The 18,021-nt window shown below is 42.3% G+C and overlaps 1 protein-coding gene across 2 annotated transcripts; it reads left to right on the top strand.

The window, feature by feature from the left end:
- Positions 1 to 225: 225 nt before the first annotated feature.
- LOC135523936 (myc-associated zinc finger protein-like) lies at positions 226 to 17,814 on the top strand. 2 transcript variants are annotated; one of them, XM_064950962.1, is made up of 7 exons: positions 226 to 1,103; positions 4,034 to 4,184; positions 4,422 to 4,819; positions 5,150 to 5,391; positions 5,830 to 5,902; positions 7,355 to 7,526; positions 15,332 to 17,814. In XM_064950962.1, exons 1-7 carry the CDS (start codon positions 1,071 to 1,073, stop codon positions 15,676 to 15,678), a joined length of 1,416 nt encoding a protein of 471 aa, XP_064807034.1. In that variant the 5' UTR covers positions 226 to 1,070; the 3' UTR covers positions 15,679 to 17,814. The 2 variants fall into 2 exon arrangements, with proteins under 2 accessions (XP_064807034.1, XP_064807035.1); XM_064950963.1 differs by having other exon boundaries at positions 5,830 to 5,893.
- Positions 17,815 to 18,021: the final 207 nt, after the last annotated feature.

The raw sequence follows: 18,021 nt of genomic DNA on the forward strand, positions 1-18,021 counted from the left end.
CCCTACAAATACGCCATTAATTTTCCTCATAGGCTTTGTCCAACGAACATGGCGGAGTTAGGGCCTATAAAAAGACTCCATTAATATTTCTCTCTATAGCAACGGCAGAGATCTATTTATGATGGTCTGAAAAATACTGTAGTGCAATATTTGTCGGCCGAAAACCCGAGGAGGAGGGGCAGAAAGGAAATGCTCCAATGGGGGAGAGGGAACTTAAAGAGGGTGACCAACGAATATAAATGATATCCCTTTAAGAGCAACTGGGACATAGCGGTGCAAGAAAAGGAGAGGAGGGGGAGAAGAAAGAGGATTTAAAAAGAAAAGGAAGAAAGATACATGGAGGGAGGAGGGAGAGCGAGCAATAAAAAAAGAAAGATGACATCCTCGCAATTGAACAGCCGAGGTGGAGCGATAGGCTGCGTCCCGGCGCGAGCGCTCTTAGCTTAGGGTCAGGGCTTGAATCCAACAACGAGGCTTCGACAAAACAAGCGATTGGCCTGTTGGGGGAAATCGGAAGAATAGATTCAGAAATTAAAATAATGAACTGCTCCTCTTTCGAATGCGTTTATTGTAACACTGATAGTAGTTGTCATTGTGCGTAATGCATTACTTTTAATTTTAAGATCGACCTATTATATGACTACGGCTATATAAATAACATTGATTTTGTGCGCACAGATATTTGGTTTCAAAGTCATCAATGCCAAGAGATATGCATTCCTTATGCTTTGATAAAATTAAAGTTTGAAACCAAAGTCAAAGATAAATAGGCCACTATTGGAGCTGGCAATTCCACTCAGGCAGTCAGCCTAGACGAAACGCCTGCGTGAATTTGAATAGCTTGAATACGCCTGTTAGATAAATATTTTTACAATGTACATTATTGATAGTTGCATGTCCCTTTCGGATGATCAATAGCATACTTTTCTTGTTGCATTTGAGTACTGTCAACATAGATCTTCTCGCCACAATCATCAACAGTGCGATTAAATATTATGTCAACGGTTTACTGTCGAATCGCCATCAGGATTACTTAGCTGATTTTCTACTCTTCATCGCTTTGGTGCAAAATGGATGCTGCTTGGAGCAATTTTCTCTTCCAGGTAAATTTTAATTGACCTTCTTTCTATTCGTGTGTGCGCTTTTCTGAAGAATGGCTGTTGATTATTTTTTTGTCTGCAGCCCCAGGGGCCTGGCCATTTAGGTAAACGAAGTAGCATTTACTCTAAACCAGTGGTTCCCAAACTTTTTATCGTCCCGTTACACCTTCAAACATTAGACCTCCAGCTGCGTACCCCCTCTAGGACCAGGGTCATCGCACTCTCAAATGTTGTCTTTTGCCATCATTGTAAGCCTGCCACACACACTACGCGTGAAGCGTCTTTCTTTTCCCACACCGCAGTTAAGCCTAAACCACGCCCCGTTATTCAGAGAGGCGTTCCTCGACGCTTTGGACGCTCTCCAAGTCTGGAAGTGAATACCACGGAGCGCCAAATTTCAGTCACTGATTAATAACGTTTGCCCTTGTATTTCAAGATTGAAAAATATAACAACGTAATGTGGACAGAGCTATCCATTAACGCGCAAAGACAGATTCAATGGCTGTAGCATAGCGCAATTCGACTGAATGATTAGCTAAAATATTAGATAAATTGTAAATAATAAACATATGCTTTAACCTGATGATATATTATCATTAGTAGTGTAACTTCAAATACCGACCTAGTAACGTTAAGTAGCCCATTTTAACTTAGCTGACCTTCAATTGAGGGAATTCTGCAAAGTTCTGAGCTATTTTTACAAGTCATTGAAACTAAAAAATAAATACATGGGTAAATGTTACCAGACATGATGATAATAGGCCTGCATTATGGTAGGCAGCTAATTGTTAAATGAAACTTCCCATTCTTACCTTGGAAGGCCACTGTGTCTGCGCTCATCGCCTGTGAGAGAGACAACGTTAGCTAGCCAATGGGAGCGTAGTAGAACGCCCCTCTAAATAATGGGGGGACGTTTTGGTTGAACTGCATTGGGAAAAAGACACATACCATACATTTATTAAACATAAGAATGAGTGTGATTTTTTTTGTCACAACCAGGCTCGTGGGAAGTGACAAAGAGCTCTTCTAGGACAAGGGCACAAATAATAATATAATAATAATCAATAATTTTTCTCTTTATTTAACCATCTTACATATACAACTTTTTGTTCCTCGAAAATTGTGAATAACTCACCACAGGTTAATGAGAAGGGTGTGCTGGAAAGGATGCACATAACTGCAATGTTGGGTTGTATTGGAGAGAGTCTCAGTTTGAAATAATTTTCCACACACAGTCTGTGCCTGTATGTAGTTTTCATGCTAGGGCGGGCCGAGGTCCGTGGTTGGAAAGGGCATCAGAGTCTTAACAGCGCGAATTGCCAAGACGGGATACTCTGAGCGCAGCCCAATCCAGAAATCTGGCAGTGGCTTCTGATTAAATTAAATTTTCACAGAACTGCTTGTTGCAATTTCAATGAGGCTCTCTTGTTCAGATATTGGCAAGTGGACTGGAGGCAGGGCATGAAAGGGATAAAGAATCCAGTTGTTTGTGCCATCCGTTTTGGGAAAGTACCTGCCTAATTTGCACCAAACTCACTCAGGTTCTTCACTATATCTCATATGACATTGTCCGTTAGCTTGAGTTCATTTGCACACAAAAAATCATACAATGATGGAAAGACCTGTGTGTTGTCCTTGTTAGTGCAGAGAGAGAGAGAAGAGCTCCAACTGCTTAATTATAGCCTCAATTTTGTCCCGTGCATTGAATATAGTTGCGGAGAGTCCCCTGTAATCCTAGATTCAGATCATTCAGGTGAGAAAAACATCACCCAGGTAGGCCAGTCTTGTGAGGAAGTCGTCATCATGAGAGCGGTCAGACAAGTGAAACATTGTCTGTATAGTTATTTTGTGCCTTTTCCCCCAGCATTATCCCAGCTATATCCGCGACAGCAGGAAGAATTAAGTCCTCCACAATAGTATGGGGCTTGCCTATCCTAGCCACTTGGTAGCTCACCATATAAGACGCTTCTAGCTACCTTATTAATGGCATCTGTTGCTTTTATACATGTCTTACTACTCAAAAGTTGTTTTAATTCTCGCTCAAAAAACTCCCGTCGCTTATTTTTCAAATTGGTCTGTTTTGTTTCTAAATGTCTGCTTAAGAGTGAAGGTTTCATCGAGTTGTGAGATAGTACTTTTGAACATATAACACACTGTGGCTGAGGAAAGGCACTACTCCCAATATAAGTGAACCCCAATCAATGTAGTTCTCATCATATTTGCATCTTCGATGGTCCAATATCCCTGTCTGTTGTTCGGTGCTTTCCTGGGTAAGGGGGCAGTAGTTCTTCGGCTGCATCAGATTCACAACTGTCAGTGTCCATGCTAGCTGGACTAACACCGAATGGAGAATTACTGATGCTAGCATTGGATGTGCTCGTGGAAGCAGAACAACTTGTGTTATCGACAGGTGCAGGTGTAGTACTGCTGGTAGTAGCAGTTCTACCAGTAGAGCTGTTATGCGTCTCTATGGCCGTAGTTTTTTTTAACCTTTTATCAATTTTTGAGCAAATGGAATGAGCAGCAGCTACGTACTGACCGTTCGTGGAATTCCCGTGAGAGAGTAATGGTTAATGTGATTGGATGTGAATTATTTGACTAGGCTACCTGTATTTGACATTGTGTTGTTGTTTCGCTGAACACGAGATGGTTGAATTTTATTTTTGCAGTGAAACGAGGCTACTCAGGCGAGAAAGACCTCACCGAAATGTATTGCCCCGTTGGAAAATATAAATGTTTTGAAAATGTGAAGAATGTTTTTTTTATATATATGTATATATTTTTTAAATTATAAAATCAAATAAAATGCGAATCACATTTTTATTTGGTGAACCCCGACGGCATTGCGCTACTCCTGGGGGTACCCCAGTTTGGGAATACCTGCTTTAGACAATGCAGTGACTTTCTGCTGATGGCTGTGTTTATTTCTCCAGACTACTCCCACCCAAAACCAAGTGGAGGGGACCCTCCAATCAGAACTCTTACCAGTCCATATGGCCTCTCCTCAGACCCCTCCCACAGAGCACATAGTCCATCCTCCTTCCACGGTGGACACTGCTGCCCTCAATGAAGAACCCTTACCTGGTGAGATAATCATGGGTTGTGAAATACCATTGCTTCTTCAGCCGTTATCAGCAATTAAGTTGAAACGGAAGTAATGTAGATTGCCAAACAAGTTGTCTGTTATCCTGTTATAAGCATAATGTGTTAGTCTTCATACTATTATATTTTGAATTGATAGGGATATTATTATTAATGTGCATTTCCTCTCCCTATCTTCCTCTTTCATTCCCTCTCTTCTTCCGCTCTTCCGTCCTACAGTGAAGCCGGTGTCCCGGCCTGCCCGTGTGCCCCACATCTGTGCCATATGCAGCAAGCAGTTCAAGAACAACTACAACCTGCGGCGGCACCAGTCGGTCCACACCGGGGTACGCATGAAGCGAGCAGGGGAGCAGGAGGAGGGGGCAAAGGAGGGTGGCAATGGTGCCGGCCCAGCGCAGGTGGTGTCGGGAGGTAGGACGGAGAGGTACACGGTCCCCCTCACCCTTCTCCACCTCTCCGTTCCTCCCCCTCTCCCCCCTCCCAGCGTGCTGGCGTCCCAGCAGCCAGCTGTGGGTAGTCAGGATGGCGAAGAGGTTGCCATGGCAAGCGTAGTGGCTAGCGTTAACCCCCATGCTCCTCCTGCAGCTGTTGACATGGGGGCGGGGGCAACAGCACAGGTGGGTCAGGGTGCTTCTGGAGGTTGTTGTTGTCGTCGTCCGTGAAAAGGAAAACTAGACTTTAGCTTTCTCTTGCATGGTCTTTATGGAGATTGTGGAAAAGCCTTATTTTCCATTGCGTGAATTCAGCACTTTATGCGAACGGTCCAAAGAAATGATCTAGGTGTAGCGAGCCATGTTTGTCTGCGTGATTCGGAAAGACACAGAGACTCGACAATATGATATGTAAATAATCAACAAGGCATGTGTAATAGTCATGTCCGACAATGCATAAAAAACTGTTTGTACTCCTCACAAACAATGTTTGTTCTCCTCACCCCCTCCCCCCAGCGGCCATCGAACCCAAACCCTGTGCGGAAGAATCACGCTTGTGAAACATGCGGGAAGGCCTTCCGAGACGTGTACCACCTTAACCGACACCGTCTCTCCCACTCGGATGAGAAACCCTTCTCCTGCCCCATCTGCCAGCAGAGGTTCAAGAGGAAGGACCGCATGAGCCACCACGTGCGCTCTCACCAAGGTGGTGTGGAGAAACCCTACGTGTGCCCCCACTGTGCCAAGGCTTTCTCCAGGTGAGAATGGCACGCTATAAGCCAGAGAGCAGGGTTGTGTTAATTTGGGCAGGCAAAGAAAATGTTTTCATATATTGCCTCTCCCTCTCTCTATATTTCAAGCCGCTTTCTTACGCTTTGTGTCTGTGATACACTCCAACGAGTTTGTCAGATGTTTTAGTAGTCAAGAAGAGTCCACATCCCATGCCATGAGTTGTGTAGATGCAGCTGTAAGGCTCAACCCAAAATGAATGGAAAATTTTAGCACCACAATTTTTTAAAATCTTTTTCATTCATATTGGGTTGTGGCATTTAGCTGTATCTACACAAAACACGCCTTGGTACTTGACCTTATCTTAAGACATCTGACAAAGTTTGAATTTGGAAGTTCACATTTTCAGCTGGAGAAAGTGTATAACAAGGTATTGTGGTCTCAACTTCCTGTCTCACTTCTTTCAGGCCCGACCATCTAAACAGTCACGTCAGACAAGTCCACTCTTCTGAACGACCCTTCAAGTGTCCGGTACTTGATGTTTGTGCTATTTTATTTCCTTTTACACCTCTCAAATCTCAATACAGTCATTGTTAACCATCAATTTGCTTCTCTGTACCTTAAATCCTTCGTACCATAACTATCCATTGTAATAGAATTGGGGTTAGGATCAATTCCATTTAAATTCAGTCAATTCAGGAAGTGAACTGAAATTCAAATTTTCTTGGAATTTGAGTTTACTTCCTTAATTGACTGAATTGAAATGGACTTGACTCCAACCCTGAATTAAATAAAATGAAAGATCGTTTTGCTATTAACCCTGAGCCTACAATTTCCACTTCCCTGCGAAATGGAATTGACTCAAACCCTGAATTAAATAAAATGGAAGCTCGTTTTGCTATTAACCCTGAGCCTACAATTTCCGCTTCCCTGCGGAAATGTAATTAACACAATACAAAAATCCCAATCAAAACCCATCTGTTTAAGCTAAAAAAAAGAAAGAAGTTTTGCTTGGGCTGTGCATCCGCTGATATTGCCCTTCCGCATCTGTGGTGGTGGCAGACCTAGAGCAGTGTTTGTCAGACCATGAGACATCCCGAAAATTGCTGTTCTCATAAAACGTCTGTAGCGTCCGACCGGTTTGGCCTACAAAGTATTAAGACCAATCTGTTGAAAGATGACTCTCACGAACGTGGTGGTGTTCTCTGACATTATGGGGTATAGGCTGATGCTGGGGCAAGAAAGATGACTCTCACGAACGTGGTGGTGTTCTCGGTCATTATGGGGTATAGATTGATGCTGGGGAAAGAAAGATGACTCTCACGAACGTGGTGTGTTCTCGGTCATTATGGGGTATAGATTGATGCTGGGGAAAGAAAGATGACTATCACGAATGTGGTGGTGTTCTCTGACATTATGGGGTATAGGTTGATGCTGGGGAAAGAAAGATGACTCTCACAAATGTGGTGGTGTTCTCTGTCATTATGGGGTATAGGTTGATGCTGGGGAAAGAAAGATGACTCTCACGAACGTGGTGGTGTTCTCTGACATTATGGGGTATAGGTTGATGCTGGGGAAAAAATATTGTATACATTTTAGAATAAGGCTGTAACATAACAAAATGTGGAAAAAGTAGAGGGGTCTGAATACTTTCTGAATGCACTGTATATCTTGATAGTTTAGTGCCTAAAATAAGGGGTTAAATATATGTAAAAAAGTTTCCTGATCTTCCTTATCTCTCAGATATAGGAGAGGCACTTCAGAATAAAATTCCTTTAGATTTTTTTGTGGGGACTATCTGTTGATTCCAGTGAATCTGTTATTCAATGCTAATAGCAGTAATGCCAAATTCATCCAATAATGTTTTTTATACATCTCTTGGATAAAAATAAATCAAAACCTGCCCGGCTTAACCTCTAGAGGGTTAAACTACTGCTTCCTCTGTATCTTTATGGATAACCAGTCATTCCTCATATCTCTTGATGTGTTTAGACGTGCGAATCCAGCTTCGCCACGAGGGACCGGCTACGTGCCCATATGATCCGCCACGAGGAGAAGGTCCCGTGCCACATATGCGGCAAGCTCCTGTCTGCTGCCTACATCACCGATCACATGAGGGTCCACAACCAATCACAGCACCACGCCTGCCATCTCTGTAACCGCAGTGAGTGTCTGTCAACACCCCAGTTTGTTTGATGGGTGAAGATGTTAAGAAACGTTTGAAGTTTATAAGTGGTTTATTTGTCAAGTCTATGCACAAAAAGCTTTTTTTGTCTCAATTTGTACACTAATTTGTTTATATCCATGTTAGTAAGCATTTCTCCTTTGCCAAGATAATCCATCCACCTGACAGGTGTGTCATATCAAGAAGCTGATTAAACACCATGATCATTACACAGATGGACCTTGGGCTGGGGACAATAAAATGCCACTTTAAAGTGTGTGTGTGTGTGGAGGGGAGGGGGGGTGCTGAGGAGTAGTTACAGTGGGGCAAAAAAAATATTTAGTCAGCCACCAATTGTGCAAGTTCTCCCACTTAAAAAGATGAGAGAGGCCTGTAATTTTCATCATAGGTACACTTCAACTATGACAGACAAAATGAGAAAAAAATCCAGAAAATCACATTGTAGGATTTTGAATGAATTTATTTGCAAATTATGGTGGAAAATAAGTATTTGGTCAATAACCAAAGTTTCTCAATACTTTGTTATATGCCCTTTGTTGGCAATGACATAGGTCAAACGTTTTCTGTAAGTCTTCACAAGGTTTTCACACACTGTTGCTGGTATTTTGGCCTTTCTTTTTTACCTTTTATATTGACGACATTATTGTTCGGTTTAAATATTATTGATTATTTGGGCTAAAAACAACCTGTCGATTGAATATAAACATCGTTTGATATGTTTCTATGAACTTTACGGATACAATTTGGATTTTTTTTGTCTGCCTGTTGTGACTGCGTTTGAGCCTGTGGATTACTGGATAAAACGTGCGAACAAAACAGAGGTTTTTGGATATAAAGAGAGACTTTATCGAACAAAACAAACATTTATTGAGTAAATGAATGTCTTCATAGTGCAACCATATGAAGATCATCAAAGCTAAGTGATTAATTTTATCTCTATTTCTGACTTTTGTAACTCTTCTACTTGGCTGGTTACTGTTTGTAATGATTTGTTTTGCTGGGCGTTGTTCTGGTATGCTTTCGCCGTAAAGCCTTTTTGAAATCTGACACTGGTTGGATTCACAAGAAGTTTATCTTTAAACCTATGTAAAAATACTTGTATGTTTTCTGAATTTTTATAATGTGTAATTCTGGTATTTGAATTTGGCGCTCTGCAATTTCACTGGATGTTGGCCAGGTGGGACACTAGCCTCCCACATACCCTAGGGAGGTTAAGACACTAACAGCTTACAGACGGTAGGCAATTAAGGTCACAGTTATGAAAGCTTAGGACACAAAAGAGACCTTTCTACTGACTCTGAAAAACACCAAAAGAAAGATGCCCAGAGTCCTTGTTCATCTCAGTGAATGTGCCTTAGGCATGCTGCAAGGAGGCATGAGGACTGCAGATGTGGCCAGGGCAATAAATTGCAATGTCCGTAGTGTGAGACGCTTAAGACAGCGCTACAGGGAGACAGGACGGACAGCTGATCGTCCTCACGGTTGCAGACCATGTATAACAACACCTGCACAGGATCGGTACATCCGAAACAACCTGCAGGACAGGTACAGGATGGCAACAACAACTGCCCGAGTTGCAACAGGAATGCACCAAGAATGCACAATCCCTCCATCAGTGCTCAGACTGTCCGCAATAAGCTGAGAGAGGCTGGTCTGAGAGCTTGTAGGCCTGTTGTAAGGCAGGTCCTCACCAGAAAGAAAGTTTATCGTCGAAGGGATGAGCGTTACACTGAGGCCTGTAATCTGGATCGGGATCGCCCCACACCGCCCCAGACCATCGGACTGAGCTTGTCATTGCAAGCAATCTCAACGCTGTGCTTTACAGAGAAGACATCCTCCTCCCTCATGTGGTACCCTTCCTGCAGGCTCATCCTGACATGACCCTCCAGCATGACAATGCCATCAGCCATACTGCTTGTTCTGTGCGTGATTTCCTACAAGACAGGAATGTCAGTGTTCTGCCATGGCCAGCGAAGAGCCCGGATCTCAATCCCATTGACAACGTCTGGGACCTTTTGGACCGGAGGGTGAGGGCTAGGGCCATTCCCCCCAGAAATGTCCAGGAACTTGCAGGTGCCTTGGTGGGGTAACATCTCACAGCAAGAACTGGCAAATCTGGTGCAGTCCATAAGGAGATGCACTGCAGTAGTTTTAATGCAGCTGGATACTGACTGTTACTTTTGATTTTAACCCCCCCCCCCCTTTGTTCAGGGACACATTATTCAATTTGTTAGTCACATGTCTGTGGAAGTTATTCAGTTTGTCTCAGTTATTGATTCTTGTTATGGTCATACAAATATTTACACGTTAAGTTTGCTGAAAATAAACGCAGTTGACAGTGCGAGGACGTTTCTTTTTTTTGCTGTGTGTGTGTGTGTGTGTGTGTGTGTGTGTGTGTATGTATGTATAAAATTATTGAAGAACATAACGTAAAAATGCCTCATGAGCTTAATTCAGCTGTCACACCCCTTTGGAAGCCAAACTATAAACTTGTTTTACTCCAATGTTCATAAACAAACACTGTATAGACCCAAAACATGGTTAAAACAATAGTTTTGATATCATGGATGGTCAGTCCTTTCATCCACAGCTCTGTCTATGAATTAGAGAGTGGTTACCTTCAGCTTTTTACCAAAACACAGAGGGGTTGGTCAGTTTCCTTTTTTTGACTGTGGATTGGCCCTTTTTTAAAGGAACACATTTTCATTCTTGCCCACCTACCCTACCTTTTATAAAGCAGGGATATTCAACTAGATTCAGCCGCTGGCCGATTTATTTCTTGAGTGGATGGTCAGGTGGCCGAAACATAATTACAAATAATTTGAAGACTGCAAAATGACAGCAAGAAGCCCACACAGATATAATGTTTGAATAAAACATAATTTCAAACCTTACTTGAGGTTAAAACAAACTTAATACTCAAAGTACAAGTCTGTCAGAAGCTCTGAAGGGGTGCTCATGCACAAACTAGGCATCTCTGCTCTTTTAGGCGTTGGGCCAAAGTAACAATATTTCTGTTCTTCTATTAGTCCTTTCCTTGAGAGTGAAGTCACAGAACATCCTAACACAATAACAAGAAACAATATGCTACATGCAGTCACACATTTGCAGAGACACAGAGGACACAAAAAATGTCCACTACACCCCCTCCTTTTATCACCATATGTGATAACAGAAATCTATGTTACTTCTTAACTTGCATTCCGTCTATTAACAGGATTTAGTAAATCCTTATTATTACACACAACAAGCATAACAATCCATAATATTTTATCCTTTTTTTAACATTATAAGGTTGCTGTCATTTAACAACCTAACTTAAAACCTTCAGGTACTTAATCAAACATGGATACGAACTCATTCTTGCATATTATCATCCATTATAGGGGGAAAGGGAAGTTCCTGGTAAGACAGCAAGTTATTTGACCAGACAAAAGGTGGTCAAGTGCATCCCTGTTTTGCAGGGTCACCTTGTGGAGTGCTTTCACTCCTCATTCAGAGTCAACCTATCAGGAGGAAGTCTAGCACTTTCCACAGTTTGAACAGAGGGGACAACAGCATAGCCTACTAAATGTTCACCCTTGTCGTTTCGAGGGCTGAGCCATCCACAAAAATAAAAGTCAGAATCTCAATGGTCAATTCAGCCATGTTCTTCACCAGCATCAACTGTAGGGAAGAGAGTGGAGGGGTTAAGTATAGTACATCCCTTCAGTGTAACATGTGACATTGTCAAAAGGATGTTCTAATATTCTAGCAATCTGGCAGGTGTAAAATGGGCAGTTTTAGTCTGTAATAATGGCATGAACCGTTATGGGGAACATGCACCGTCAGCTCAGTCATTGCTACAATATCGGAACATGTCAAATCCGAGTTGCAACAGAGCGGAGGCAGGATACCATGCCTCGGATAAGTGTCTAAACTGCTTAGAGTAGTACCCCACAGGCCTACAGCCAACTCTGTGGTACTGTGTCAACACAACATTAGAGCCTGCTTTAACTTCACCACTTCAGACATTTCCATCTTTCTTCCATAATTTCAGAGGCTGTACTGTCTCCGCACAGTCTTTCAAGCATCGGCGACAGTAGCAAGCCACTCCCAACAGCAACATTGTGCTGCTTAGGAACAGGTTTAGGCAGAGACTTTATCGCCTCATGCTTATCTTTAGAGAGGGCCCTGCCCTCAGAAGTAATGTCATGACCCAAATATTTAACATAACTTCTACACAACTGCATCTTAGAGAGGGAAGCTTTATGGCCATTTTCAGCTAAGAACATCAACAATGTATCTTTGTGATAGATTTCCTCAGATGTGGAACAGACCAACAGGTCATCAACATATTGAACCACAGTACTACATCCAGGGGGAATGAAACCTTCCAGGTTTTCGCCATTCTCTAGGCAAATATGGAAGGTTATTACCATCACCAGGACAGTCCCTTGCAAAATGTCCTGGCTTGCCACAGTTGTAGCAGCTCCAGTCTCTCTTTCCAGAGGTGCCTTGCTCTCCCTACCATCTGCCTCTTCCCCTTCCTCTACCGAGGCCATCTGCCTCTACTGAGGCCATCTGTCTCGTCCTTGACCTCCACCTCCACAGTATCCTCTCTTCCTCCAGCAAATAACATCAACTGTGCAGCTTGTAGTTAAGCACCAGTCTTGGAGTTCTTAGACCTGATCTGTCTTTCTGCATGGGGATGTGAGGTTTGACATCAGCAAGGGTCTTTGTCTCCCACACAATGCATGTAGTTGTCACAGCTGTCTTCAGGTCTTATCGCAGGCCAGTAACCACTGCATGACACAGCAGACTGCCGTATGAGTCTTTGTCAGGGGTCAGACCAGAGTGCTGGAGGAAGATCTCCATTCATTCCTGATAGTCCTAAAAGCCGGCCTTCATCATGGTGGAATGTATTTTCTGTTAGTCTGTGTGCTTTCGGTTTGTTGTCGTTACATTATTTACACACAGCAGTGAGTTGGTCAGCACAGTTGGCATCACTGGTCCAACCTCCTTTACACTGATTCCACTTGAACACAGACGGAGTATTTCCTCAATTTCAAAGTTAAATTAACAGATCTTTATTATCATGGCAGGAGAGTATTCTACTTTGGTTATACATGGCAAGGATTGCTCTCACCTCTTCTTCAAACTTCACAGCATCTTTCGCAGGATCATGCTGTCCAATATTCTGCCCTGCACAGTACCCCCTTACCAAATTTCTTTGCCATCACTTTACTGGGTCCCTTTGGTACCAAATCTGGGTCTTCATATCTACTTTTACTGTTCCCTTTCCCCATTATTACTTTTAATGATACCTTATCAATGTACTTTAACATTTATTACTCAATCATTCTGGGAACTAATTTCCCTTTTCCAGTAAATTAGTCAATCATACAAAAATCATTCCACTGCATCACTTACTATTCTCTAAATCCTGAAATGGAGTTCGCAGAACTTCCATGGTTCCCAGAACTACATATTCCCTGAATACCTACAGACAACATTGCCGACGGGGTCTCTCTACCCCCGCCTAGTTCCCTCTTAGGACTCTGGATCCTTTTTCTAACCTTCTGAAAACAGTTATTGTTCAAAATTCATTTAAATTGACTTACTGAAATTCAGTTATCAGTCCTTCCAGGGTTTGTAGATTGTGTGTTCTCCTGGGCAGCCCACAGTGAGTCCTCTTTGGTCAGACGGGTATGACCCTTGCACGCCTTCACATGGAATGCGCCACCGGTGCTTCCTCACTGCCGACCTCCACAGGTAGACTCAATCATCCTGTTTCGTGATGCCAAATTCAAAGTTAAATCAACAGATCTTTATTATCATGGCCGGAGAGGTTACAACAAACGTAATACTCAAAGAACACGTCTGTCAGAATCTCTGAAGGGATGCTCTCTCTTCAGCACTCTTTACACTCAAGCACAAACTAGGTGTCCCTGCTCTCAGGGTGCAATAGGCTGATCATGACCTTGCACACATTGTTACAATGGCCCAACACCTATAAACTATGTGTAACCTTCTTTCCGTTCTTCTATCAGTCATTTCCCTGCGAGCAAAGTCACAGAACATCCTAACACAATAACAAGAACAATACATGTAGTCACGCATTTGCAGAGACACAGAGGACACAACAATGTTCACTACAATATGATCACATGCAGTACCAGTCAAAAATTTGGACACAACTACTCTCTCAACGGTTTTTATTTATTTTTACTATTTTCAGACGTTAAAACTAGGAAGTAACATAAACAAATCAAAATATATTTTATATTTGAAATTCTTCAGTAGCCACAATTTGACTTGATGACAGTTTTGCACACTCTTGGCATTCTCTCAACCAGCTTTATGAGGTAGTCACCTGGAATGCATTTAAATTAACAGGTGTGTCTTGTTAAGTTAATTTATGGAATTTCTTTCCTTCATAATGCCTTTGAGCCAATCAGTTGTGTTGTGACAAGGTAGGGATGGTATACAGAAGATGGCTCCATTTGGTAAAAGACCAAGGCCATATTATGGCAATTACAGGTCAAACAAGCAAAGAGAAATTTAAGACATGAAGGTCAGTCACAATTAACATCAAGCACTATGAAACTATGAAACTGGCTCTCATAAGGACCAGGAACAGGAAAGGAAGACCCAGAGTTACCTAAGCTGCAGAGGATACGTTCATTAGAATTACCAGCCTCAGAAATTGCAGCCCAAATATATGCTTCACAGAGTTCAAATAACAGACATCTCAACATCAACTGTTCAGAGGGGACTGCATGAATCAGGCCTTCATGGTCGAATTGCTGCAATGAAACCACTACTTAAGGACACCAATAAGAAGAAATGACATGCTTGGGCCAAGAAACTTGAGCAATGGACATTAGACCAGTGGAAATCTGTCCTTTGGTCTGATTAGTCCAAATTTGAGATTTTCCAACTGTCGTGTTTTTGTGAGACACAGAGTAGGTGAACGGATGATCTCTGCTTGTGTGTTTCCTACCGTGAAGCATGGAGGAAGAGGTGTGGGGGTGCTTTGCTGGTGACACTGTCAGTGATTTATTTAGAATTCAAGGCACACTTAACCTGCATGGCTACCACAGCATTCTGCAGCAAAACACCTTCCCATCTGGTTTGCACTTAGTGGGACGATCATTTGTTTTTCAACAGAACAATAACCCAACACACTTCCAGGCTGTGTAAGTGCTATTTGACCAAGAAGGAGAGTGATGTAGAGTGCTGCATCTGATGACCTGGCCTCCACAATCACCCGACCTCAACCCAATTGAGATGGTTTGGGATGAGTTGGACCGCAGAGTGCCAAAAGTGTGCAAAGCTGTCATTAAGGCAAAGGATGGCTACTTTGACGAATCTAAAATATATTTCGATTTTTTTAACACTTTTTTGGTTACTACATGATTCCATATGTGTTATTTCATAGTTTTGATGTCTTCAATATTATTCTACAATGTAGAAAATAGTTTTAAAAAATAAAGAAAAACCCTTGAATGAGAAGGTGTGTCCAAACTTTTGACTGGTACAGCAAATCTGCTGCAAGTGATTTTGCTGCAAGTATCTCTTTATCATGCGTGGGAATCATTTGGAACGGATTTCTAAAATCAAAATCACTTGCAGCAGATTTGCTGTTGTTTTTACAGTCTTAGTCCAAAAATGTTGTTTTTTTTGCTCAGAAAATTGGGGGGCCAAATAAAATCACCTGCCTTTTGGGGAGCCACGCTATAAAGCATTACTTGTACAGCCTTGAAATGATACTAACCGCTAACTCTCTGCGTCTCCTCCAGGCTTCACCACTCTGACCTACCTGCGCGTCCACGCCCAGAAGCACCACGGCCAGGAGTGGAAGGAGAGCGCTGGCGTCTTCGGCGGCACGGGCTCCGGCGGTGTCCTTGTGTGCCAGCTGTGTGGGGTGCACTGCAAGACCCCCACCCAGCTGCAGGGCCACATGGGCACCCACAGCACAGGGGGCCAAGGGGGATCTCCCAGCCCTGTCACCTCTAGTGGGGCATCCAGCTCCTCCATGTCCCTTGGCAACATGGTGTCCGCCCCAAACTTCTACATCAGCGGCAACACGGTGGTGGACCTGCTAGTGTCCGATTGCTCCAGCATCCAGCCTCAGTCCCACAGTTAGCAGAGTGGAGCCTCATTTGAACCACAGCCCCTTAAGTCCCTAAGTCCTATAGTGCGAGGTTAGGAGGACAAAGGGGGCTTGCTTAGGGGAGAGCCACAGTAAAGAATGTGGCTACTCAAAGTCCCATAGCTAGTGGGAAAGGGACAGAGCGGGCTGGCTTAGGGGAGACAGAGGCAGAGAGAAAGTATGCGAGAACAGTTAGGAGAATGTGGCGAGAGGGGGGAACGATGCTGATTCGATGACCCGAGACAACGACAAATACGAAAGTGAGTTTCCCCAAAGTGGCTGAACTTTCTTGCACTTTCAGGACTCCTATGACTCCTATATGTGGTCTTGTGTGCGTCTACTCTATCCCTCTCCCTCCCTCGGTCTCCTTCAGTCCCAGCAACTACTCCCCTCTGCTAGTAATGTGTATGTCAGAAACACTTTCCTTTTGTCTGCTTTTTGTCGCTCTCTTTTCCGAGCCTTCAAAGAAAGACTTGTAGTAAGAAGTTGATATAAAAGAGTAACAGGTAAATTATCTTACAAAAGGTTGCGTATATTAGTAGGACATTCTGAAAGAGAATGAAAAGTTGAGGGGGAGAATAGCACATAAGTCAGGGGCTGCTACCTTCCAGAAATGGCCAGGAGTAGACACTGTGTATAAATTGTGTTCTCACAGAGTATGTCTGTTTTAAATAGGGCCAATAATGTATCTGGAAGTTAGCCCATACTGTAATGGTGATTATGAACAGTGTATTTCATCTATTTGTTTCAGGTACAGTAGAGAGAGAGAAAAACATTGGCAAAGTTGAGTTAAGGAGTATCAAACACCTTACAAATGTTGATGTTTAATTTCGCCGAAGGTTCAGACAGGTATTTGCTCTGCGTCTTCCTCTCTGGGCACGGCCACATTTTAATACACAATGGAGGTGCTCATGACTGCTACTGTACAGCCAGGCTCATGACACAGTTCACTTGCACCTAAAACACAATTTGCATGAAAGTGAAACTAAGACAACTTTTTGCTTTTAGGAAAAGTAAAGTTATCATGCTACAAGAATGTTAACCGCAGTCCCCCTTACACTACAGATCAAGTGGCCATTGATTCAGTCAAATTAATTGTACCCATGTCTGCCACTTTCTTTCTTTGTAACTGTCATTGCCATAGTCTCCTTTGTTTTGTTCCTTGTACGAGTTCACATGATTAAAACTCATTCATTCGAATTTTAGACACCACCATGTACAGTGGGGCAAAAAAGTATTTAGTCAGCCACCAATTGTGCAAGTCCTCCCACTTAAAAATATGAGAGAGGCTTGTATAAATGTTCATCATAGGTACACTTTAACTATGACAGACAAAATGAGAAAAAAATCCAGAAAATCACATTGTAGGATTTTTAATGAATTTATTTGCATCTTTTTAAGTGGGAGAACTTGCACAATTGGTGGCTGACTAAATACTTTTTTGCCCCACTGTATATGCACACAGCATTCTGATCACAACTCATATTATGACTTACTGCTCCCCATGAATCTGAGAAAGATCACTTTTCCTCAGATAATTTTGGTTGTTAGACTTTTTCAGTGGTTAAGGTGTGATGTCATGGAAGGGCTTTAAAGGTCAAAGGTCAGGTTGAGATAAGTATATCCAGGTACTACTTGTGTTCTGTGCTCCACCCCTGGTATGCTTTCAACAAGTCCTGGTTTTGTACTGAAGTGCTTCATTTCATCTGTTTAGTGTTGGTATGTTAGCTTGAAAAAAAATGAGACTTGTTCTTCCTGTTGAGAAAAGTAGTGATTTAATCAAAGTTATTTTAGGGTTCCCGCATTAAGCAAAACAAATTATATTTTTTAACTATATTCTATGAACCTGTACAGCTCTTGCGATACATCTTAATGCCTTATTGTACTCAACTGCGTTTTAATTATTTTATTCTGAACTATTTAAAATCTTAGTCATGGATTTATTAAGGACATTAATGGGATGTATTTATATTTTTATATTTCAACAGTATGCATGTTTATGAACAATTGTTGGAGCCAAACAATTTTTGACGCTTACCACGATCATGAATATTAAGTTATTATTTTGTAGATGAAGTAGAGATCATGTTATTTTGTAATGTTTACTATTAAAAGTAAAACGACTAAACAGATGAGGTGAGGGGTGTCCATTATTTATTTGGTGTTTGTGTGTATCGCACACATGCTTGAGATAGAAAGTCTAAGGATTTTTTGTCAATGTCAGATCAGGTGTAATGAGAATGGTGGGCGGTGGCATGCAACTGGTAACAACAGTTGTGGTATCTCTGACAAGTAAAATATATTAAGTGTGAGATGAGCATTCTTTTATTTGAGTAA

This window comes from Oncorhynchus masou, chromosome 31, assembly GCF_036934945.1.
Source record: "Oncorhynchus masou masou isolate Uvic2021 chromosome 31, UVic_Omas_1.1, whole genome shotgun sequence".
NCBI classification, from domain to species: domain Eukaryota; kingdom Metazoa; phylum Chordata; class Actinopteri; order Salmoniformes; family Salmonidae; genus Oncorhynchus; species Oncorhynchus masou.